The sequence below is a fragment of the Osmerus mordax genome, chromosome 8 (genome assembly GCF_038355195.1).
Source record: "Osmerus mordax isolate fOsmMor3 chromosome 8, fOsmMor3.pri, whole genome shotgun sequence".
NCBI lineage: Eukaryota > Metazoa > Chordata > Actinopteri > Osmeriformes > Osmeridae > Osmerus > Osmerus mordax.
This window is the reverse complement of record NC_090057.1, coordinates 2,492,200-2,515,790: the sequence shown is the minus strand read 5'-3', so window position 1 is coordinate 2,515,790 and position 23,591 is coordinate 2,492,200. Positions and strand designations below refer to the sequence as shown.

The 23,591-nt window shown below is 49.3% G+C and overlaps 2 protein-coding genes across 5 annotated transcripts in view; both read left to right on the top strand.

Moving 5' to 3' along the window:
- The window catches only part of map3k5 (mitogen-activated protein kinase kinase kinase 5), a 36,076-nt gene extending 18,492 nt beyond the window's left edge, over positions 1-17,584 (top strand). For 2 of the 3 annotated variants that reach the window (XM_067241403.1, XM_067241405.1), the window contains 24 exons: positions 565-735; positions 1,637-1,749; positions 3,302-3,461; positions 3,590-3,743; positions 3,883-3,990; positions 4,244-4,296; positions 5,101-5,196; positions 5,646-5,727; positions 6,150-6,283; positions 7,847-7,974; positions 8,099-8,235; positions 8,863-8,968; positions 10,005-10,162; positions 11,126-11,303; positions 11,474-11,491; positions 11,949-12,129; positions 12,227-12,395; positions 12,742-12,927; positions 13,974-14,079; positions 14,983-15,229; positions 15,451-15,563; positions 15,779-15,897; positions 16,096-16,172; positions 16,291-17,584. In XM_067241403.1, the coding sequence (XP_067097504.1) occupies positions 565-735; positions 1,637-1,749; positions 3,302-3,461; positions 3,590-3,743; positions 3,883-3,990; positions 4,244-4,296; positions 5,101-5,196; positions 5,646-5,727; positions 6,150-6,283; positions 7,847-7,974; positions 8,099-8,235; positions 8,863-8,968; positions 10,005-10,162; positions 11,126-11,303; positions 11,474-11,491; positions 11,949-12,129; positions 12,227-12,395; positions 12,742-12,927; positions 13,974-14,079; positions 14,983-15,229; positions 15,451-15,563; positions 15,779-15,897; positions 16,096-16,172; positions 16,291-16,351 (3,055 nt within the window). In that variant the 3' untranslated portion in view covers positions 16,352-17,584. The remainder of the gene's footprint in view (positions 1-564; positions 736-1,636; positions 1,750-3,301; positions 3,462-3,589; positions 3,744-3,882; positions 3,991-4,243; positions 4,297-5,100; positions 5,197-5,645; positions 5,728-6,149; positions 6,284-7,846; positions 7,975-8,098; positions 8,236-8,862; positions 8,969-10,004; positions 10,163-11,125; positions 11,304-11,473; positions 11,492-11,948; positions 12,130-12,226; positions 12,396-12,741; positions 12,928-13,973; positions 14,080-14,982; positions 15,230-15,450; positions 15,564-15,778; positions 15,898-16,095; positions 16,173-16,290) is intronic. The other variant, XM_067241404.1, reaches the window with a different exon arrangement.
- A 164-nt stretch (positions 17,585-17,748) lies between these two features.
- lrp11 (low density lipoprotein receptor-related protein 11) lies at positions 17,749-23,321 on the top strand. 2 transcript variants are annotated; one of them, XM_067241621.1, is made up of 10 exons: positions 17,749-17,843; positions 18,435-18,579; positions 18,841-18,998; positions 19,643-19,784; positions 20,066-20,191; positions 20,387-20,620; positions 21,244-21,414; positions 21,536-21,592; positions 21,673-21,765; positions 22,551-23,321. In XM_067241621.1, exons 1-10 carry the CDS (start codon positions 17,757-17,759, stop codon positions 22,703-22,705), a joined length of 1,368 nt encoding a protein of 455 aa, XP_067097722.1. In that variant the 5' UTR covers positions 17,749-17,756; the 3' UTR covers positions 22,706-23,321. The 2 variants fall into 2 exon arrangements, with proteins under 2 accessions (XP_067097722.1, XP_067097721.1); XM_067241620.1 differs by having other exon boundaries at positions 17,828-18,579.
- Positions 23,322-23,591: the final 270 nt, after the last annotated feature.

The window sequence follows — 23,591 nt, the reverse complement described above, 5'->3', positions numbered from 1 at the left end:
TTAGTCTCTTGCCGAATTCTATTTCTGCCCGATGTTCTCTGGAGTTACCAGGGCGTTTTGCCAGCTAGCTGAGCTCTGTACGGCTCCACTGCCAAAAATCAGCACTGAAGCATTCCCCCTACACACACACACACACACAAACTGGTCTCATTGAAGCTCTTTAGCTTTAATGCGTTGGAGAGAGATACCATCAGATCGAATCACAGTCTCTCTCTCACACACAGAGGAGTCAAAACATTTGGCTTTTTCACTGGAACTCCTTTCAAGAAGGCAAGAAAAAGGCACTCTGTGAAATATACTGTTAAAAGACAAGGTCAAAAACATAATCTTCCTGTGTCTGGCTATTTGTCGTCTGTGTGCATGTGTGTGTGTGCGTGTGTCTGTGTGTGTGTGTGCGTGCATGCGTGTGTCTGTGTGTGTGTGCGTGCATGCGTGTGTCTGTGTGTGTGTGCGTGCATGTGTGCATGTGTGCGTGTGTGTGTGTGTGTGTGTGTGTGCGTGCGTGTGTGCATGTGTGTGTGTGTGTGCGTGCGTGTGTGTGTGCATGTGTGTGTGCGCGTGCAGGAGGAACCTCCCAGGAGACAGACAGAAGGCCCTGGGCATCATGCTGCCCCTAGTGGAGGCGGAGGAGCAGGTGGCTTCGGACATCTACTGCCTGGTGGGACGCATCTACAAGGACACCTTCCTGGAGTCGCACTTCGCCAACACGGCCAGCAGGGACAGCGGCACGCTGTGGTGAGGAAGAGAGGGTGTGGGAATCCACCTCGCACGCCCCTCCTCGCACGCAGGAACAGAACTATTGTCATGAAATTGACAGCCAGTTTGGCAACATGCAAGTCACTTAACTAAGTTATGACGTTTTTGCAAGCACAACGTTTATCTTATTGTAAGTCACTTAAAGTCGCCCAAATGACTTATACCAGGTTTCCAGCCCCTCCTCGCACGCCCCTCAGCTTTCAGACTCCCCCCCTCTCTCTCTCCTGTCGGTCGCTAGCTGCATCCTAGCACCCAGGCTGGTCCTTCAAATGGCAGCCGATCTAGAGCAGCACGCCAGTAATGATATGAGCTTAATTGCTAGTACCTCTTGAAATGGGAATCTGTCTCGTATTCTTGGTGATTAAATGTGCCGTCTGGTGAGGCGAAGTCCCATCAGGCGTCCTCTCAGTTCCAGATGTCATCTCTGGAGAGGCGGCTGATATTACTCATACAGCACAACCCAGCAGACTGCTCATTAAGTCAATTAGTTTTCTTTGCTGGTTGCAGTGAGTGATTCTGTGTTCCCGGCTCAGTCCTCCTGTAATTGTTTCGGATGCTAAGCGAAGTCTGTGGACGAGGTGACAGGGAGGTGAAGTTGTCATTAACAGCAGCAGAGAGGAGCTGGGAGCAGAGCTCTCATGAGGCCCACTGTGGCGGTGACTCGTTTTACATTTACATTTAGTCATTTAGCAGACGCTCTTATCCAGAGCGACTTACAGTAAGTACAGGGACATTCCCCCGAGGCAAGTAGGGTGAAGTGCCTTGCCCAAGGACACAACGTCATTTGGGCACGGCCGGGAATCGAACCAGCGACCTTCTGATTACTAGCCCGATTCTTTAACCGCTCAGCCACCTGACTCCATTTTCTCTTCCTTGTCAGGTTTAAGAAGGGCTTTGAGTCCGAGCCAACGCTGCATTCTGGGATCAACTACGCCGTCCTCCTCCTGGCTGCTGGACACCAGTTTGACGCTTCCTTTGAGCTCCGGAAAGTCGGTGTGTATTCATGTTTTTTATATATATAGAAAGAGACAGAGAGTCTTAAGTGCAACGCATTCAGCTTAAAGTGACTGTCGGTGTTTCACCATGAGCTGAATGTGTTGCACTTTTAGACTTGCTCTGTATCATTAGCGCAGCAGAGGAACTCTTATGTGAGTGACCTGCATTGTCCTTGTCTATCAGTAACCCTCATTGGAACATGGTATCAGTTCCTGGTGGCTGAGGAGGTGAGGAGGTGGGGGGCTAAATACTCTTACACACGTTTACAGAAGCAAAGTCTCCTTCAGACTCCATACAAGGAAACCAGGATGAGTAGGGAGAATGAGGGAGAATAGTGAGATTGTACACATGATCGACGTTTCTCATGTGTTTGCCTGCGAGCGTGGTACAGTTTGACTTCTGTTCCCAGTCCTCTGTTTTCCCTGAAATCGGAGGTTAGAGCTAAGCTCAGGAATGTGAGGAAATAGGACAGGCGTTTCTAAGAACCAGCCACAGGCCCCTTCCTTGTCCCATTCTGAGGCCCCCTCCCTGCCCCCCTCCCTCCATGCCCCCTCCCTCCCTGCCTCCCTCCCTGCCCCACTCCATGCCCCCCTCCCTGCCTTCTCCCTCCCTGCCCCCCTCCCTGCTCCCTCCCTCCATGCCTTCTCCCTCCCTGCCCCCCTCCCTGCTCCCTCCCTCCATGCCCCCTCCCTGCCCCCTCCCTCCATGCCCCCTCCCTCCCTGCCCCCCTCCCTCCATGCCCCCTCCCTCCCTCCCTGCCTCCCTCCCTGCCCCACTCCATGCCCCCCTCCCTGCCTTCTCCCTCCCTGCCCCCCTCCCTGCCCCCTCCCTCCATGCCCCCTCCCTCCATGCCCCCTCCCTGCCCCCTCCCTCCATGCCCCCCTCACTGACTTCTCCCTCCCTGCCCCCCTCCCTCCCTGCCCCCCTCCCTGCCCCCTCCCTCCATGCCCCCTCCCTGCCTCCCTCCCTCCCTGCCCCCGTCCCTGCCCCCTCCCTCCATGCCCCCCTCCCTCCCGGCCTCCCTCCATGCCCCCCTCCCTCCATGCCCCCTCCCTCCCTGCCCCCTCCCTGCCCCCTCTCTGCCCCCCTCCCTCCATGCCCCCCTCCCTCCATGCCCCCCTCCCTCCCTGCCCCCCTCCCTCCGTGCCTCACCTACATCTTCTCGTCTATCCTCAGCAACAAAGGGCATGTACAGACAGTTTTTCTCAGTGTGGTAAAAAAAAACTGGTTATTCCAGAGAATAATATCTGCAGTCATCTGTTCTTTCTGTACTCACTTTCTTGGAAAGAAACCTAACAAACAGCATTGTGTAAAATGACTCACAGGCTAATCTGTTTTGTAGAAATGTCCCAAGCTCAACGTGCATGATGTTCGCACACTTTGTACACAACTCTATTAACCTGAACAACAAAACGTTTTCCTTCTCTTGAATTTCCAAGAAAAATATAATGCATTGATGTAAGCCATTGATAACAAACAAAGCCGGGATATGCGGGCATATCAAGTACTGTACTGTAACTCAATAGCGCTTCCTGTTTTATTTTGCCAGGAGTGAAGCTGAGCAGCCTTCTGGGTAAGAAGGGCAGTCTGGACAAGCTGCAGAGCTACTGGGACGTAGGCTTCTTCCTAGGGGCCAGCATCCTCGCCTGCGACAACACCAGGGTCATCCAGGCCTCCGAGAAACTTTTCAAACTCAAGGCCCCGGTCTGGTGAGGCCTCCACGAGCCGTCCTGCTCTGCATGTTCACGCTCTACACCTCAATCAGTCGGACATCGTAGACCCAGCGTTCCGTCCTTCTCTGTCTTCGGTGGCTAGCGTCGGTCTGTTCTTACCCCAGGTACCTGCGCACGCTGGTGGAGACCATCTTGATTTACCAGCATTTCAAGAAGCCGTCCGGCGAGCAGCCACCCCCGAAGCAGGAGCTGGTGGACTTCTGGATGGACATCCTGGTGGAGGCCACCAACAAGGATGTCTCCTCAGTCCGCTTCCCCGTACGTTTGAGCCGGCCACCGCAAGCGTTTAGACTCATGACCTTGAGCACGAGACTTGCTTACACAAACCATCACAGTATCTCCTGCTGCGCCCCCCGGCTAAACTGAACGCTTCGTTCTGGTTGGTTTCCCCCCATAGGTGTTGATACTGGAGCCCACTAAGGTGTACCAGCCATCGTATCTGTCCATCAACAACGATGTGGAGGAGAACACTGTGTCCATCTGGCACGTGGCTCCTGATGACAAGGCAGGTTTCTACTACAGTAATCACATGTTCACTATCTCAGATCTTTCCTCTCTTGCCTGACCTGACCTGAACTGCCTGCCTGCCTGTCTGCCTGTCTGTCTGTGCCTGTCTGCCTGGCTGTCTACCTGACAACCTGCTTGTTGTGCTCTCCTCTTATCTCTGTCTGTCTGCTGTGACAAGCTGTGGCAGGTCATGGGAGAGGCTGTTGTTGTAGTGTCATTCTGGGTTCATGTAATCTGCTCTGGTCTAACAGAACAAGGGGATCCATGAGTGGAACTTCAGCGCCGCGTCGGTGCGAGGCGTCAGGTCAGTGACTTCACACTTACAGTATTAGCTGTATACTGTACACACACACACTTACAGTATAAGCTGTATACTGTACACACACATACAGTATACGCTTCATACACTATCTTTCCACTATGTTTACTTCCTGGTTCTCATGGTTGTATTAGTGGACCACCATCACAGGTCCCTTTGCCCCCCCACAGCCCCCCCACAGCCCCCCCACAGCCCCCCGCCCTCCTCTGAGGAATTCAGTTGCAGACAGATCTAGCCCTCGCAGAGGCCCTCTCTTGGACGTTGCTAGGGAACGTCTCATTCTTGGTGCCCACTCAGCCTGCAGTCAGAGCTGGGGGAGACAACGGCAGCTCTCTGCTGCAGCATCAGTAGGAGAGGCAGGATAGCCAGCCTCTCCTACTGATGCTGCAGCTCTCTGCTGCAGCATCAGTAGGAGAGGCAGGATAGCCAGCCTCCGTCACTTTCAACTGGATGCCTCTTCTGAGGGCGCTGGCCTCACACTGCCTGGGAATGTTCCCCTACCCAGGAACACTGGTGTGCATGCTTCTGTGTGTGTGTGTGTGTGGGGGGGGGGGGGTCTGTGCACGTGTATGTGCACGTGTGTGGGGATATGGAAATACACTCTTGCTATGAAATTATGGGAAAATAAACTTGAGTACTTGAGAGGGTCAAGTGAATAATTATTTTTTGTTCAGGCTGGCTCAATTCTAACAATGGTATATCGACAACAGGATCCTCCTCGTAGCATATAGGAAGTATTTGTTCTAATCTCTACCCTGTTAACTGTGTACTTCTCTTAATTCTCCTCAGCATTTCCAAGTTTGACGAGCGCAGTGCCTTCCTGTACGTGCTGAACAACTCAGAGGACTTCCAGATCTACTTCTGCACTGAGATGCACTGTAAAAGGTCTGTCCCTGTTCGCACCATCCCTCTCCCTGAACACCCCCCATGTTCCAGTGTTCACTAGGCGAGGAGACCAGCCATGCGACTTGTGACTCTCACATCAAAGAGCCAAAGCACATTGAGTTCCCCCAGAGTTCCACAGTGAGAGTCAATGAATCACTGGTGTGACTGGATTCTCTCGCTCTCTTTCGAGGCGTTTGTTTGTGTGTGTGCGAGCGAGTTTGTGTGTAAGTGTGTGTTTATGCATGTTTGAAGTGTGTGTGTGTGCGTGTGAAACAGTGGACGCGAGAATAGAGAAGTTTCCCAGCTTCTGTGCTGTAAATGTGGGAAAGGTTATCTGACCAGTACGTGGGAGGCCAGTATTTAAACGTGTGCACAATGTGCTAGGGCAGCTACGCTAACTGCTAACGGAGCTAATGGAGCTCCCTTTTCCCTCCGTGTGTTTCCCCCAGGTTCTGTGATCTGGTCAACAGCCTCACAGAGGAGGCTTGGAGGGGTCCGGAGGAAGGGGATTGTGACACAGACGCCTTGGAGGTGAGAAGCTCCTTCGTCACGCAGACTCTCTCACGAGAGAGAGGGGCGTACATCTGCTGAAGTCCTGCGTGAGAAGGAGTCCGGATATCTTTTCAGTTGAACCCGGCACCAGGCCACTGAGGCACCTGCCCCTTTCCTGGTCAAATGAAAACCAAAAGCCTGTTAATAACGACACTAACAATGACACACACCCTTTTCCTTTGAGTGTTAGTATTTGATCGTGGCCACACCTCCTAAAAGCTCTCCTTGGCTCCTGGGTTCATGTTTGTGGAAAGCAGAATGACGCTACTGCTAGTCTGTCCAAAGACAACTCCACAAGTACTCTGTACTTTCCCCTGTCATACTTGACTGTATTTGAATGTAAAAAAAAGTTCACAAGTTTCTAAGATGACATCTTTGAAACGGTCTCATGTGGTGTTTAGTATGACTACGAGTACGACGAGCATGGAGAGAGGGTGATTCTGGGTAAAGGAACGTTCGGAGTGGTGTATGCCGGCCGTGACCTCAGCAACCAGGTGCGACTGGCCATCAAGGAGATACCTGAGAGAGACAGCAGGTGAGTCTGGATCCACCTTCCACACGCACACCTCTAAATGTGTGGTACCTTGCCACAAATACAAACACACAGCGAACACTGTAGATATCAAATCAAAATGTATTTGTATAGCCCTTTTTACATGCAAGCCACAGCGTGTGAAGTCTCTGTCACAGAGGGCTTCACATACGCCCATAGAACTGCCCCTCAACCAACCTAAACCCTCAAGGAAGACAAGGAAAAACTCCCACAAAAACTCACTGCAGGAGAAAAAATGGAAGAAACCTTGGGAGGAGCAATTCAGTGAGGGATATCGTGCTGTGTTACTGGTGGTTCGGTCTGTTTATTGAAGAACACGTAACAAATGACAGGTTGAATAACAGCAGGTCTCTGTGCTGTTATGTAAAGACCAGCAGCTGTGATCCCTGTATCTGTGAGACAGGAACTCGCAGCACAATTACCCAGAGTGCTTCGCTAGAGTGAGAATTTGATTGACAGATCAAAGGTGAGCTTTGTGGAGTGGCCCGCCGCGCAGCGCTCTGCTACCGCTCTGCTGCCTCTCTGCTACCGCTCTGCTGCCTCTCTGCTGCCTCTTTGCTGCCTCTCTGCTGCCTCTCTGCTGCCTCTCTGCTACCTCTCTGCTACCTCTCTGCTGCCTTTCTGCTACCTCTCCGCTGCCTCTCCGCTGCCTCTCCGCTGCCTCTCCGCTACCTCTCTGCTACCTGTCTGCTACCTCTCTGCTACCTCTCTGCTACCTCTCTGCTGCCTCTCCGCTGCCTCTCCGCTGCCTCTCTGCTACCTCTCTGCTACCTCTCTGCTACCTCTCCCTGCCCCACCGCAGGCAGGCGCACACTTGATCCAGTTACTGGCCAGCAAAGGGAATTGTGTGTGTGTGTGTGGAGAGGGATGGGGAGGAGGTGTGTGTGTGTGGGGGGGTCGCCTAGCAACTACCTGACTGGTTTTGGCTTCCATCACGGCCTCTGTAGTACTTGTGTGCTCATCGTTTCACCTCCTGGTCTGTAACCAGGAGAGCTGAGCCCCCTCTTCCACCAATCAAATCCCTCCAGTCGCGGCCCGCTGCCACGCTAACCGAGGGCGTCGCGATTTAGCGTGAATAATTCAAGAGCTCGTATATCTTTGTCGTTGAGTACCCGTCTGATACATGTGAATATCCACAGCCTTCCTAGCCTGCTGATAGAGAATTCAAGGAATTACAGAAGGCTTTTGTTTTGGCACTCCCAGCGAGCTTCTAGGAGGCTGTTCAGGAACATGTTATTGGACCATCTGGTACTTGTCCTTGTCTTCAGTCTGCTTCGGTGCGTCACGATGAGATAGAGAAGGCAGATGGAGACACTGTGATCTCCTCCACCCAGGGTCTCTCAGGGTCTCTCTCAAACTCCTCCTCCACTCAGGGTCTCTCTCAAACTCCTCCTCCACCCAGAGTCTCTCAGGGTCTCTCTCAAACTCCTTCCTCTCTCCACCTGAGCTGTCATCCATTGTGTCTCTGAACCGAGAGCTTCCTGTTGCTCTGGTAACAGGAAGGATGGTATGTCCTGTAACCGTAGGTGTGTTCTCCTCCACCAGGTACTCTCAGCCGCTCCACGAGGAGATCTCTCTTCACAAGCACCTCAAGCACAAGAACATAGTGCAGTACCTGGGCTCCATCAGTGAGAACGGCTTCATCAAGATCTTCATGGAGCAGGTTCCTGGAGGTGAGTGTCTCTTCATGTCACCTCCCAGTCTCTGCCGTGCCCTAGAGACCATCGTGTTGCCTGGATACGGCGTCTGCAGTAGTGTGCAGGAGGTAGTGACTGTGACTGTTCCTGTGTGGTCCAGGGAGCCTCTCGGCCCTGCTGAGGTCGAAGTGGGGCCCTCTGAAGAACAACGAGCCTACCATCGGCTTCTACACCCGACAGATCCTGGAAGGACTCAAGTACCTTCACGACAATCAGATCGCACACAGGGACATCAAGGTGATGATGAACACCTCCTCCTCCTGTGCTCTCCCCATACATGCACACACACGCACACACCACGCACACACACACACACACACTGTAAAGGCTGATTGAGATGTTGCTCTGTGGGCAGATCAATGATCTCCACTCTGTATTTCAGCCTCTCTCTGGTCGTCATAGAGTTAATCACTTTTTGACCAGTTGAGCGGTGACATCGATTTCCTGACTGTGAACTGATGGCTTCCTCTTACTGTCACATAAGAGGGTTTTCCTGACATGTTTAAATCACCATAAACCACAGTGATTACACAGCCATCAGCGACACTCATTTAGGTCAAAACTCTTCCTCATTCACTCCACACACGGCCCTGCATTCCGCCTCATTTAACGGCAGAGTCGCATAAATGACGTTGTCAACCATTCAGCTAAATGTTAATCATCTTGTTTTGGATTAGAGGCCTGCTTCCCCCATTTTGTCAACGGAACTCGCCGTGACCAGCTGTTGTTGGCAATGAAATGCACCCATATGACCATGGTGTCATCTAAATCCTTTGTTTTAAATAGACAAATGAGAATTACACTTTCTCTCTGTCTCTCTCTCTCTCTCCCTCATCCCCCTGTTCTCCCTTATTTCCTCCCCAGGGTGATAATGTCCTGATCAACACCTACAGCGGAGTCCTGAAGATCTCTGACTTCGGCACGTCAAAGAGGTTGGCTGGAATCAACCCCTGCACTGAGACCTTCACCGGTACGATCTGCCTGCCCGCCTGTCTGCCTGTCTGTCTGTCTGTCTGTCTGCCTGTGCCTGCCTGTCTGTCTGTCTATCTGCCTGTCTGCTTGTAGTATCTAACCAGTATCCTTTATAACCTGTCATACACAGGAACTGTATACAGGAACATGAGTTTAGAGCTGTGAGGTAGTCCCTGTAGAATATCCCGTTCTTTGATTGATCTGGTTTCCACTAATTAGGCTGTAAATGATACACTGTATCTCTGAATAGCTAGCAGTTTACATTTACATTTACATTTATTCATTTAGCAGACGCTTTTATCCAAAGCGACTTCCAAGAGAGAGCTTTACAAAGTGCATAGGTCACTGATCATAACAACAAGATAGCCAAAAAACATCGCGAGTAGCCAAAACATGAAGCACACATTGTGAACAACCAAAGTAAGTGCCAAAGGGAAGAACCATAAGAGCATATTGCTATTCAGAGAGTTACGTCTGGCATTAGTGATGTTGGCTTATACCCAAGTTGACATGGTAGCTGCCAACTGTAGCCTATCTTGACTTCTGCCTGACTTCGAAGAAGAATAAATACCGCATGCAGCTCCTGGGTACAGTTATCTTTCAAAGGAAAACCTCTCTCTTTAAAACAAGTAGTGTCTGTGTGTTTGTCTATCTGTCTCGATCCCTCTTCTTCATCTTTGTCTCATAGTAACAGCCCGGCACTGAGCCTCCCCTCTCCAGCTCACCTTACAGCACACTAGTCTATTATTAGCACCAAACCGTACTCTCCTTCTGCTCTGCTGTCTCACCGTTGTAGCGAGGTGCCGGAAGCTTCTGGCATGGCGCCTCGTGCACGGTGAAGCGGCGGCGTGCCGTGGAAGTAGCATGTAGTGTGACGTGTGATTGCAGGGGGTCAGATGGCTGAGTGGTTAGGGAATCGGGCTACCAATCAGAAGGTTGCCGGTTCGATTCCCAGCCCTGTACTTACTGTAAGTCGCTCTGTATAAGAGCGTCCTCTAAATGACTAAATGTAAATGTAATGTCAATGTTTTCAGGGACTCTGCAGTACATGGCCCCGGAGATCATCGACAAGGGGCCCCGGGGCTACGGCAAGCCGGCGGACATCTGGTCCCTGGGCTGCACCATCATCGAGATGGCCACTGGGAAGCCCCCCTTTTACGAGCTGGGGGAGCCCCAGGCCGCCATGTTCAAGGTCAGAGGTCAGGGGTCAGGATTCAGGGGTCAGGGGTCAGCGGTTCTTAAACACATGTGGCATTCCTTCACTTCAACTGTGTGCTCTGAGGGTCTAGTTTGGGTCTGGTGGTTTGTGCACCCGTTAGAAGTGTAGACTGATGTCTTTTCCACTGTGGGGTTTTATGGTAGGCCTGCCTTGTGGAAAGTCCAAATGTTGCCTCATCAGCATCAGACAGACGGCTTCTACACATGCAGCCCATTAAAGACTGTTACGATCCAGCAGGGTGGTCCGTTGAGTGTTGTGCGTGATGTCGATTTGGCCAAGAACCATGGAACTTTCCATGCTTTTTAATTCAGCTGAATCTCAGTAAGGACACACACCTGTATGAATGTGTCAGAATTCTCTATGGATTGTGTCAAATGTTCTGTTTCTACACGGTAGCATAGTATGCATTTGAACTCCCAACATTCCTTCGTGATGTGAAAATCACCCACATTCTTTCAGCTCTCTCCTAGTACATAACTTGTTATTACAATTTCTTGTATCGGCCAATAGCAGTAGTTGACAGAAGTCCTCACATGAACCTGATCTCCCTGTTCATCCCCTAGCAGAGCCTGGGCGGGGCTTGCAGAGTCTGGGCGGGGCTACTTATTCCGAATTTTAAATCCACATTCCTGAGAAGCTAGGACAGGAACTTCTGTCAGACAAGCCCGCCTTGTGGAACATTCCTGTAGAGATGACAAGACTTGCAGCGTGACACAACGGTTACCTGATAGCTTTGAGTCGCACGATATCTGTTTACCCCCAAGTTTGAGTTGTATCATCTTATCATCATCTCCTCTTACTGACTGAGGACTGTCCTCCTTTTAAGTAACCTTTGACCCCCCCGACTGCCCCGCCCCGCCCCACCACTCCCCCCTGCCCCATCCACCCCCACCCCGGACCCTGCTCCAGCCTAACTCTGCCCCCCCTCCCTGCCAGGTGGGAATGTTCAAGATCCACCCGGAGATCCCAGACTCCATGTCCCTGGAGGCGAAGGCCTTCATCCTGCGCTGCTTCGAGCCCGACCCCGACCGGCGGGCCACCGCCCTGGACTTGCTCACCGACGAGTTCCTCACCGTCACTAGCCGCAAGAAGCGGGGCAAGAGCAACTTCACAGGTACGGGGGGGAGCTTGTCTCAGGGTTTCATCAGTACTTCTCTATCCCTGTAAGTAGGCATCGCCTGGTTGTATTTACATATGTCAGGTTTCATTTGATAACCATCTCATTGTTCCAACTACATGTCAGACATCTAAACTGTGTTTCCTTTGTCTTCTCTTTCCCCTTAGCTTTGACACCAGGATCAGGTGAGTTTCTGTGCTGACATCATCCTCATTGCTCCAGAGACCTGGAGAACACGCTGAACTGTCTCCATCGCAGAGAGAGAGAGAGAGGGAGAGAGAGAGAGAGGGAGAGAGAGAGAGAGAGAGGGAGAGAGAGAGAGAGGGAGAGAGAGAGTGAGAGGGAGAGAGGGAGAGAGGGAGAGGGAGAGGGGGAGAATTACGCAGAGCCATTACCCCACTGTGTAATTAACCACTAATAACCCCCTGCCACATAGTAAGTGGGGCCTTTCACGCCTGTGTGCTGTGTAACTGTGCCCGCCTGTGTGCTGTGTAACTGTGCCCGCCTGTGTGCTGTGTAACTGTGCCCGCCTGTGTGCTGTGTAACTGTGCCCGCCTGTGTGCTGTGTAACTGTGCCCGCCTGTGTGCTGTGTAACTGTGCCCGCCTGTGTGCTGTGTAACTGTGCCCGCCTGTGTGCCCAGCAGAGTACCTGCGCAGCATCTCCCTGCCCGTACCTGTGGTGGTGGAGGACACCAGCAGCAGCAGCGAGTACGGCTCCGTCTCCCCCGACAACGAGCTCAACGTCAACCCTTTCATCTTCAAGCCCAGCACCAAGTGTTACAGCGAACGCGATGCCAAAGGTCACCGTTCGCTGTTCCTCAGGTACGCACGCGCATCAACGCCCCCCTCCTCCCCTACCCGCCTCATGAAAACTCAGGCTGAGCTGAGCCTGATGTTAAACAAGCGCTCGCCTTCCCAGCATCCCTGTGGAGAACTTCGAGGACCACAGCGCCCCGCCCTCCCCCGATGAGAAGGACTCGGGGTTCTTCATGCTGAGGAAGGACAGCGAGAGGAGGGCCACCCTGCACCGCATCCTGACAGAGGACAAGGACAAAGTGGTGGCCAACCTCATGGAGGCTCTCTCACAGGTGACACTGACCTCACCTGTTAACCCCTTCCTGTTCAGACCCAGAGAATGATCAAATAAATAAGGGATTCAGGTGGCTGAGCGGTTAGAGAATCGGGCGAGTAATCTCAAGGTTGCCAGTTCGATTCCTGGCCGTGTCAACTGACGTTGTGTCCTTGGGCAAGGCACTTCACCCTACTTGCCTCGGGGGAATGTCCCTGTACTTACTGTAAGTCGCTCTGGATAAGAGCGTCTGCTAAATGACTAAATGTAAATGTAAAAAGTGAAATAATAATACTGATTACTGTCACGCTCTCTTCCTTGGCTCGGCCCCGCCCCCCTCGCTGGCTCCTCCCCCTGGCTCACAGGGCTCGGAGGTGACCAAGCTCAGACAGCAGCATGTCTCCACCCTGGTCGTCAGTCTGGGAGACTTTGTGCGCATGGCAGACAGGAAAATCATCGCCAACACCCTCTCCCAGCTCAAACTGGAGCTGGACTTTGAAAGCACGGCCATCAGCCAGTTGCAGGTGGTGCTGTTTGGCTTCCAGGACGCGGTGAGCATCTTCCTCCTTCCTCTGGATGGCTGTCTTTATCATGATCTGTGTCTTCCATGTGTCTTTCAAGATAAAGAGTGGGAGTCAGGTGGCTGAGCGGTGAGGGAATCGGGCTAGTAATCCGAAGGTTGCCAGTTCGATTCCCGGTCATGCCAACTGACGTTGTGTCCTTGGGCAAGGCACTTCACCCTACTTGCCTCGGGAGAATGTCCCTGTACTTACTGTAAGTCGCTCTGGCTAAGAGCGTCTGCTAAATGACTAAATGTAAAAATTAAAATGTAAATACACAATATAAGCTGTCTACTACATGAGAGAAGTATGTATACAATGTCTGTCTACAATGACAAGATATGAAACACCAGCACAAATGATCAGAATATGATCAGAGTACTGGCATAAGCTGGTATGTCTCTGGTAAACTGTGAATTCTGCCATGCTTCAGTGCAACAACAACTGCCATAGTTTGTGTAAACTGATCAATTGACGTTGAAATACTTTGACCTTTCATCATGGTTGTAAAAGGCAAATCTGTCTGCATAATGGAGCATCATGTAATGAAGCTGTTCCGCTGTTCCACCCTCTGCCTAACAAGTCGAGTTATTCAAATGAAACGAGGCTGTCTGGAGCGTCTTGTTGCTACGCGAGAGCTGTTACGCAACTTTCGAGTGCTCCGAAACCACGGTACTCTACCGCCTCCTGGTGGACAAGCGGGGAAGTACAGCACGCTATAGTGGCTGCTGTAGATGATCGATTCACACGGCCGACGAACTTGTTTTTCTCCCTTGAATATTCCATGATGAGTGGAATTTTCTTTTTTTCTAAGAACTTGGGTTTCCTAGAAGGGGGAGGTCTCCGTTTACTGCCTGGCCCCTACAGGCAGTGTAAACAGACACACACAGAGGTCAAGAATGTTTTCCTTTCCATGAACAAGACCGCATGGTCTGCATGTGCGCACGCACGTGTGTGAATTATCTATTGAGACGCTGTGTGTGTGTGTGTGTGCGTGTGTGTGTGCACGCTTGCCATGTATACATCCGTGTCTCCAGGTAAACAAAGTGCTGCGAAACCACAACATCAAGCCCCACTGGATGTTCGCTCTGGATAATATCATCCGCAAGGCGGTGCAGACAGCCATCACCATCCTGGTGCCAGGTAATTACAGCAGCAACAGCCCTGCAGCTGTGCCCCAGAAGCCACAGTCACATGTCATGCTGCCTCTCCATCTGGGTACGACTCACCAGCTAAACATAGGACACAGATGCTGGAGTCAGATGGCTGAGCGGTGAGGGAGTCGGGCTAGTAATCTGAAGGTTGCCAGTTCGATTCCCGGCCGTGTCAATTGTCGTTGTGTCCTTGGGCAAGGCACTTCACCCTACTTGCCTCAGGGGGAATGTCCCTGTACTTACTGTAAGTCGCTCTGGATAAGAGCGTCTGCTAAATGACTAAATGTACAAATGTACAGATGCTATGTACTGGAACAATCACAACTGTTTTCCTGTATAACTGGGTGCATAAGTACAACATGCAATGTACTGAAGTGGATACGAGAGGGTTGGATTCTGTATGAATCCACCACTGTTAAGAGGGTGAATGCATCATGGAGAAATCTCAGTATTAAAGTTACGCATCCTGTGCTACAAAATCAGGTTGCTGTAAAGCAGTGGATCTCAACCCTGGTCCTCAGGGACCCCCTGTCCTGCATGTCCTAGATGTTTCCCTGCTCCAACACACCTGGTTCAAAGGAATTTGTCTTTATCAGGCTTCTGTTGAGCTTCTTATGGAGCCATTCATCTGAATCAGGTGTGTTGGAGCAGGGAAACATCTAGACCATGCAGGGCAGGGGGTCCCTGTGGACCAGGGTTGAACACTCCTGCCGTAAGGCTGTGTGTAGATGTGGTGGACTAATCTGATGTCGTGGACTAGTCTGATGTCGTGGACTAGTCTGATGTGGTGGACTAGTGTGATGTGGTGGACTAGTGTGATGTCGTGGACTAGTCTGATGTCATGGACTAGTGTGATGTCGTGGACTAGTCTGACGGTGTTCTGTCTGCTCAGAGCTGAGACCGCACTTCAGCCTGGCCTCGGAGAGTGACCCCGCGGACCAGGACGACCAGGATGAGGACGGGGACCTGGAGGGGCCGGCCGGCGCCCACCAGAGCAGAGGCCCTCCCTCCGCCCAGGACGACGCCGTGGTCACGTCCGGAGTGAGCACGCTCAGTTCCACCGTCTCCCACGAGTCCCGCGGCGCCCAGCAACGCTCCGTCAGCATGGAGCTGGGCAGGATGAAGCTGGAGACCAACAGGTGAGAGAGGGGTTGCCGCGACGACGACCGTAAAGCCGACGAATGATCGAACCGCTTGCTGATGCTGCCTCTGTGGTGCTCTTAAGTTAACCCTGTGAATCTCCATCTACCCCTATACCCCCATCCACCCTCCTCCCTCCACCCTCCCCCCACCCCACCTCCCCCAACCTCCACCCACCCTCCACCCTCCCTACCCCCTCCACCCTCCCTGTGTGCTCCAGGCTGCTGGAGCAGCTCCTGGAGAGGGAGAGAGAGTACCAGGCCGTCCTGCAGCAGGTCCTGGATGAGAGGGAGCAGGAGATCAAGCTGCTGAGACTACGCTCCCAGGCCATAGGTCAGGCACGCACAGGATTCCTCTGTTTGACACTTTCCTGATTCGATGCTGGTGGGGGGGGGGGAGGAGAGGGACTGACTACACACTAGAACTAAGGGGCAAATTAATTTCTTCATGGGGCCCAAACTGCATAGCGGCTCCCCTGGCTGGTGCACACACAGATTAAACACCTACATTTACTGATCGACTTGTCCGTTCGTCCATCTCCACGGCAGACACCCCTGCATCGCCCGGGCAGAAGCAGACCCAGACCCAGAGGCTGGACAGGAGCGGGGATCCAGAACTGGCCAAGTGGCTCCGTCTTCACGGGGCTGACGACCACTCTGTGGACAGGGTGGGTCACTCCACAACCATTAGCTCGTTCGGATGGGAATAAACTGTACAAACTTCACACCCGAGTTATTTGGGGTGACGCAAACTGAGCACTATGCCTGTCACAGCACCGTCTACTGGTGTACTACTCTAATGATGTAACTGTTACTTCAAGTTCAAATAAACCAACTCGTTTGTGTTCCGCTTTTCCGTTTCCTAGATTCTAACAGAGGAGTACACATTGGATGACATTCTCCACTACGTAACAAGAGAAGACCTCAAGTGTTTGGGATTAAGGTAGTTGGATAGATTACCTAAAACATGTTCTCCTGCTAACTGATGCCTGAAACTTCTTTAAAGCAAGGTCCTTCTTGACAATTTTGTCTCTCCTCTCTCCTGTCTCTGCCCGGGTCAGAGGTGGGATCCTCTGTAAGTTATGGAAGGCCATCACAGACAACAGAGAGGAGCCTGTGTGACAACACCTCTCCAGGAATCCACTGCTACAGGGCCTCCATTTTGGCTCAGTGTTCTTCTCTCTCTCACCACCGCACTTTAATCTCAGTATATATTAAACCTAGAACCCTGACTGGGTCACACACAGTGTTGATATGTTGACAACATTGTGCTTGGCCTTTGTTGGGTTATGAAAATGTTATTACTTATTTACAAATCTGTACTTTTACTGTAAAAGTATGTCAGTAGCACCACTTTTTTTTTATACACATCATTCATGATGGAGTTCTAAAAACTGGTACTTCAAAGTAATATTTGAAGATACAAAGGAACAGAATTAGCCACTGTAAATACCTGAGAGTTCATCTGACTTGTTGAGTGCTGTCTATTATCATTTGGTTGTACAGTTTTGACCTAACTTATGTTTACATGACCTGAGACTGACTATTTTCTAACACAAGCCTGAGAGACAAAATTACAAATAGCTTATTTTGTTGTTGAATTTCAAAAATCATGTTTAGTCCTATCAGTCACTACTTTATTTAAATGTGTTTTGGGTTTTATATAATGTACTTCTAAAGCCATCTCTGCATCTTTTTTTACTTTTCTGTGTATTTGACAATCTAGGAAGATATCATCAGTCTTCTATTTGAAACTTCCTTTTATGCATCTTGAACTTTCTTTAGACATTCTCTTCTGGAAATTATAACATGTTGATGAAATAGATAATGTAATTGAATTTGTAATTGAAAATGTCAGTTATCTCTTTTGAATAACATTGTGTGACCTCATAGGATGATTTCGGACACAACTGATAACAATTATTTTACACAATTGAAAATGTATTAATAATCTTTTGTTGTATATTTTCAAGATATTCTGATACAGCCTCCTTTTGTACATACATAAGATTAATTAATTGTAATTTCTTTCAAAATATATATTCAGTATATGTTAATCAAACCTAAAACATTGTTGTATCAAACCTGCAAATTTTAGTTGGTGTTTGTAAAAGCAAGAATACTTACTTCCTCACCACATATATCATATCCACATCCTTAGATGGCTTAATTAAGTAAGCACAATTTAATTACAAAACCCTTTCTGGTTTCAGATGTTTTGTATGTTAGATATATATGATATATGTCCGCATTGTTTAATATGTAATTGATTGACGATTTGTACAAATATCCATATGTGTAACAAAACCTTTCATCAGAAAAGCCTACTGTGAAATAAAGAGTGAACGATTAATGGAAATTAAATTTCGTTGAGTCTCACAGATTATATGTAGCAGGATTAGAGAAATAGTGATATCGAGGAATGTTTCAAATGGAGTATATTTTGAAACTGATTTGAGCGTTCTCGCAGGTCAGTGCATCCCTAGTGACGTCATCTTTTTCTGCGCCTCCATAGGCCGGGCTGTTCATGCGCCACCTAGCCTCCGCAGCGTTCTCCATCCGCGCAGCACCATCACGAAGATGCCGAGAAAACGCCATTAGCGATATTCCGAAGGTGCATTTTCACCTTTTTGCTATTACATGTCAACATTATCATGTCCTCTTTTTGATGCAGTGAGCTTGCATTTTCGTTAGAAGACGACTGGGCTCAATGCGTCCGGAAAATCAAAGGGAGATGCCGTTTAACTGCGTAAACATGATGGCTCCGACTCAGCATCATCGACTAATTGCATTTGCTTTGCTTTTATGTTTAGTGAATAGTGTACACACCCGGTCCTCGCAAATATCGGATCTTAAATCTAAAATATCTGGAGTAGAGGAACTTTTGGAAGAATTCCGTAAACAGCTCCAACAGGACCAAACATATCCCGAAGAGGTGGATGTGGCTGACGTGTGCCTGGGTGATTTCACCGCTGTAGATGAGCACATTATCCGAGCCAGGGCCTCCATTGAACAAGGGGCTACTTTCCTCTCGGCTCCAGATAGGGTGTACGGCTGGAAAGACTGTGTTCATGCCTGCTGCTCAGACCCGCATTGCTCAGTGGCTGTGGTTCAGGAGGACCTCCGACAGTCGGACGAAAGTCTGAGCTGCTACCTGTTCAATTGTACATATAAAAATAAAAACGTTTGCTCGTTCTCACCGCAGCAAGGGTTTTCCACCTACAACCGGGGCCACAACACAACAGGACACCACCCCGCCCTCAGAGGCCACGGAGATGGAAGTAAAGGGGTCAGTTCAGGCAGGAGATTGGAGGAGAAACCCACCATTGAATATGGATCTCAGATGCAAGGTGCACCTGCTATGCTCTTGAAAAAAAATTGGTCTGGTTTGCAGTGTACATTATTGGCAGTAATGTGTAGCCTAATGGTAATGTGTCATGAAAAAAAATACTGAAGAGCTTATAGTCAAGGTTTCTTTCCCGTAACGACAGCCGTTACAAACCGAAAATAGTTATTTGTGTTTTAGGCCACAGGCGCTTTACAATGACAAGCAGACCCAATCCGTATGTCCAGGTGTCCTTAACTCCGTTTACCTCTTTAATTGTTTTCAGACGTGGACGAGCCGCCCCGCAGTGATGCAGGCCAGGACGTGGTCATTCAGCTGCCCACGGACTGGGCCGTGCTGGACGGGAGAGATAGCGTGGATGACCACGACATTTCTCGCTACGAATGGACCTTAATCAGAGGAGGTTCTGCTATCAACATGAGGGTAAAAATAAAATAAAAACATTGAATAGCCTATATGTTGTAATAATAATGATTATTATTATTCATAATAATGATTCTTACTTTATCTTTATTTTATACTAACGCGTGGCGTTAATGTGTGTGTTCTAGCCTTTGTGACAGACCTGGGCTGATAGTAATGTGACTTGGTGAAGCATGGATTTAAAATAGATGCTGTGTTTGCAGTAGGCTAATTGTGCATACACGAGCCACACACAGTTAGCAACAGGCCAGGCCAAATGTGTTTGCAGTGGTTAAGTCAACATGGGAGTCTAATACTGGGTGCCTTTGTAGCCTGGCTGAACAGACAGTGATTCGCTGATATAATATCCCTACCTACTCCACAAGGACAAGGAAACCATTGCAGACGACCTTCTTTGAAAACACGGAGAAATTATGTAGGGGGGTTCTGATAGTTAGGAGATTCTTAGTAAGTGCATCCTAATGGAACATACGGAACTGCCTTCCTTTGAAGCCCAACTCCAGTACAATATTGTTGTAATATTGAAGTATAACACTCTCTCTCTCGCTCTCTCGCTCTCGCTCTCTCTTTTCCTCTCTGCCTCTCTGTCTGTCTATCTCCCTGTCTCTGTCTGTCTGTCTATCTCTCTCTCTGTCTCTCTTCAGGTGACCCATCCAGGGTTACTGAAGATAAGTGATCTCCAGCAGGGCGTGTACGTGTTCCAGATGATCGTCACCGACACGGCAGGACAGAAGAGCTCAGACAACGTCACTGTCACGGTGCTGGCACCAGAGCGCCAGGCGGAAGGTACATCAAAGAGCTCTGACCCAGCGAGTCGTCTCTGTGGAGCAGGCAGTGTTTCATTTACATTTAGTCATTTAGCAGACGCTCTTATCCAGAGCGACTTACAGTAATTACAGTAGGAGTACCCCCGAGGCAAGTAGGGTGAAGTGCCTTGCCCAAGGACACAACGTCATTTGGCACGGCCAGGAATCGAACTGGCAACCTTCAGATTACTAGCCTGATTCCCTCACCGCTCAGCCACCTGATTCCCACATCTTGTATGCCATCCTGTATGCCTTCCCCAGTCTGTACAGGTCACTGCACGCGTTACCAGTTCAACTGCGATGATGGCTGCTGCATCGACATCAGCTATGCCTGTGATGGGAAACAGCAGTGCCCGGATCGTTCTGACGAGGCCTTCTGCCAGCGCTGTGAGTCACGTCACCCTGTCACTCACACAGCTGTAGTAGCTCACAGATCCAGACTGTCTAATGATGTGTAAGCAAGCAGTAGCCCTGTAGGCAGCACAGCAAACACACAAACGAGCACATTTGCCTGTGGCAGTTTGAAATCCATTCACCAATGTTGTGCATTACTCTGAAGGCTTCTCCATCCTCTCCCCACAGTTGAAGGCAACAGAAAGACAGTGACTCACCCCGCAGGTATACCCAGCCCTCACAGGCCCGCTGTGGACCAGAACCAAGCAGATGACGACCGCCCCATGGTGCCTACCGGGCCCAGGACAGCCATAGAGGAACCTCCCAGACCCTCCCACACCGCACCCAGGGCGAGGCCCAAGGGTCTGGTTGCCCCTGCGCTGTCCCAGAGCCATAGCCAGCAGGATGCCCCAGTCGCTCAAGGTACGGTTGAATAACAGCTGTTACTACCCTGCTGTAAACTTCACTGACTTCTGACTAATTTCAAACGCTAAAACGAAGGTCTTAAAATCGATGTGAAATCGTTTAATTGGGCATGGTTGCACGCCAGAGAGTCCGTTTTGGCCAGCGGAAGCGTAGCTTCTTCATGTTTGTCAGAGACACAGAGATGCAGACTGAGGCCCTGTGGGCAGCCACTGAGGCATACAGAACTGATCTGAGAAACGGAGAAAAGGAGTGGAGAGAGGCAGAATGCAGGCCACGGGGCCACTCTCAGACACCCAGCCTGCTATGGGAACGTTCCTCCTTCCCCACATACCCCCTGAGTGAAGGAACAAGGGGCCTCTGTCCCCGGCCATCCGATCTCTAAATTAGGCTGAGAGACTTGGGCCGGGGCAGGGCCCCTTCCTACGTTCCCCACCTCTCTCTAGCTTCTAGAACCTGTAAGGAACTCAGAGGCCTTTTCTCAAATTCTTTCTTTGACTTTTTCTCCTCTAATAAGATCGCAGGTTCGTTCTCTGTTACCGTTTCTGCCACTTTGAGAATTAGGCAGGGAGGTGACACCAGGAATAAAAAAAAAAGGATTCAGTCTGTTTTCTTTCTCCCAGCGGACCCATGTTCTTTGGCCCCTGTTGTTGGGCCATGTAAAGGCACCTTCCCACGCTGGTTCTATGATGCAGTCGCTGGAGTGTGTAAACATTTCATCTACGGGGGCTGCAAGGGAAACCACAACAACTTCCTGCAGGAGACAGACTGCATTAACGAATGCATACAGAAAAGTGAGATTCAGACATTTGCCTGTGAATGGATTTAACAAACCAGTCTCTGAGCACTTGAGTAACCAGAGTCTAACTGTGCAAACACTAATATTTTTCAATTCTATGGAAACATATTTTTCAGGTCCTTCTATCAAGCAAACAACAATGGCCCCTGCCCCAAGAAAATACACAGAAGCAGGTAAGATAAACCCTTTGTTATATAACTCAAGCCAGTACAGACTTAACCAGTTAACCACCCTGAATCCTTCTACTTTGCAGCTACGGCCCCTAAAATGGGGAGTAAACCTGAGAGTGAAATCCCAATATCCAAACCGTACACAGTGATGGGAGCACACCCAGTGCCTGCGTCAGGTCAGTTCACTGATAGTCCTGATCCGTTTGTACCCATGACAACGTATAGTTCTACATCCCGGCCAGTTCCGGAACTCAAGGGCGTATGTTTGGTCTCAGCTTTGGTAGGGACACTTGTTTGTTCAAAAAAAATTTGTGATTTTTTTTTTTTATATGTAGGTAATTGGTTCAGGTTTTATGGAGCTGTACTAGGCCTACATCATCTCTACTGGACTTCTGAGCAATGAAATCATATATGATGCATACATTTGGGCATACCAATTTATAGCACCTTTTTACTATCTACAAGTGTAAGTGTGAATGATAACATTCATGGGTAACGTTGTCTAAACATACCTTAAAAAACTGCAATTTTATGCAATCTTTACCAAAATGGACAATTCGACTTCTCACCTGAACCCCTGATGCTGATTCATCACCATCCTGCTCTACATCTGTATCTTCAGGGTGCTGTTTTTCCTGCACAGTAATTCATAAATTTACAGTTTTTTTCAAATGCTTACACATAAATTCCTTACTTTTCACACAATTTCTGAAACCTGACACTCAAACACCAGAACAACCTTACGCACATGTTGGGCCTTTGACTCAGTTTTCAATTTCATAAAACACTTTTTGCAAAACACAACACACAATTCTCCAGGTAACACACAAAATTCGGGAAGCATCTTGATTTCTAAATATTGGTGGGGACGATTGTGTCTTTCCCAAACTTTGGTCGTGACTAGTCCCTATGGTCCCTATACAAAGCTACGCCGGAACTGTAACCTCTCATTCTATTGCAGGTGCGATTCTTCCATTAGCTTTCGGTCTGATCATCACAGCCCTCCTGCTGCTCATGATTGGCTGTCGCCTGAGGCTGGTCCGCCACAAGATAAAGAAGACCCGCCCTCTCACTACTGAGGAATCTGATTACCTCATTAACGGCATGTACCTGTAGCATCAACGGCTAACTTGAACTGCGCACCAGACCACAACAGACTGGCCAGACTGGTCAGGAAAAGGCCTCTAAGTCACAAAGTCACCTCTTGTATGTGTCCAAGACAAATTTCCTTTGGGAAAATAAAGTCTATCTTATCTTATCTTAAGCAACCAATAAAGGGCCCCATTGTTTTTTCCAGTCGGCTGTCAAGATAACCACTTAACAGGAATACAGAAAATACAGTTCCTAGTTTTCTTGTTTTCCCTGCCATGCTCAAATGTAATTTTTTGCTATCCTGATATCCAATATAAATATTATGTTCACCTATGGATGTACTTTTAACGGAGATATTGTGCTGTATAGTAATATACTTCTGCCACTAAGTGGCGCTGTTGTGCTATATCTGTGCCATAAGAGGCTTAACTGAAGTCTTGGGCCTCGAATTCTATTTTTACCAGACTTCTTGAAATGTGATGCCAGCTTTGTAATGTTACATGTGACAAATCGTGCAATTATATTATCATGATTACCAAAAGAATGGATCAAACATCTTTTTTCTTTACTTTCCTGCAATTCCCTTCAGGATCCTGCTTCCAGAAGCCATTTCAGAAGTAGTTAACATTTTACCCTGGACACGGTTTCATTTAAATGTATTATATATGTTGTATTCTCCTTGCCTATCTATAATCATTCATGTGAGACAGTAAAGTTCACTCAATTGCTATGTGTTCTGTGATTTGCCCGTTTATCTTCCAGTAGTCACAATCAAACACTGAATGATACCACCAAGAGGAATAAAATCATGAGCATATCTTTATTTTCATTTGCCATTCCAGAAATGGTGAAATCCATGAACTATATATCCATGAGTGGATGTGCTTTTCAAACTCTACATAAAAAACAA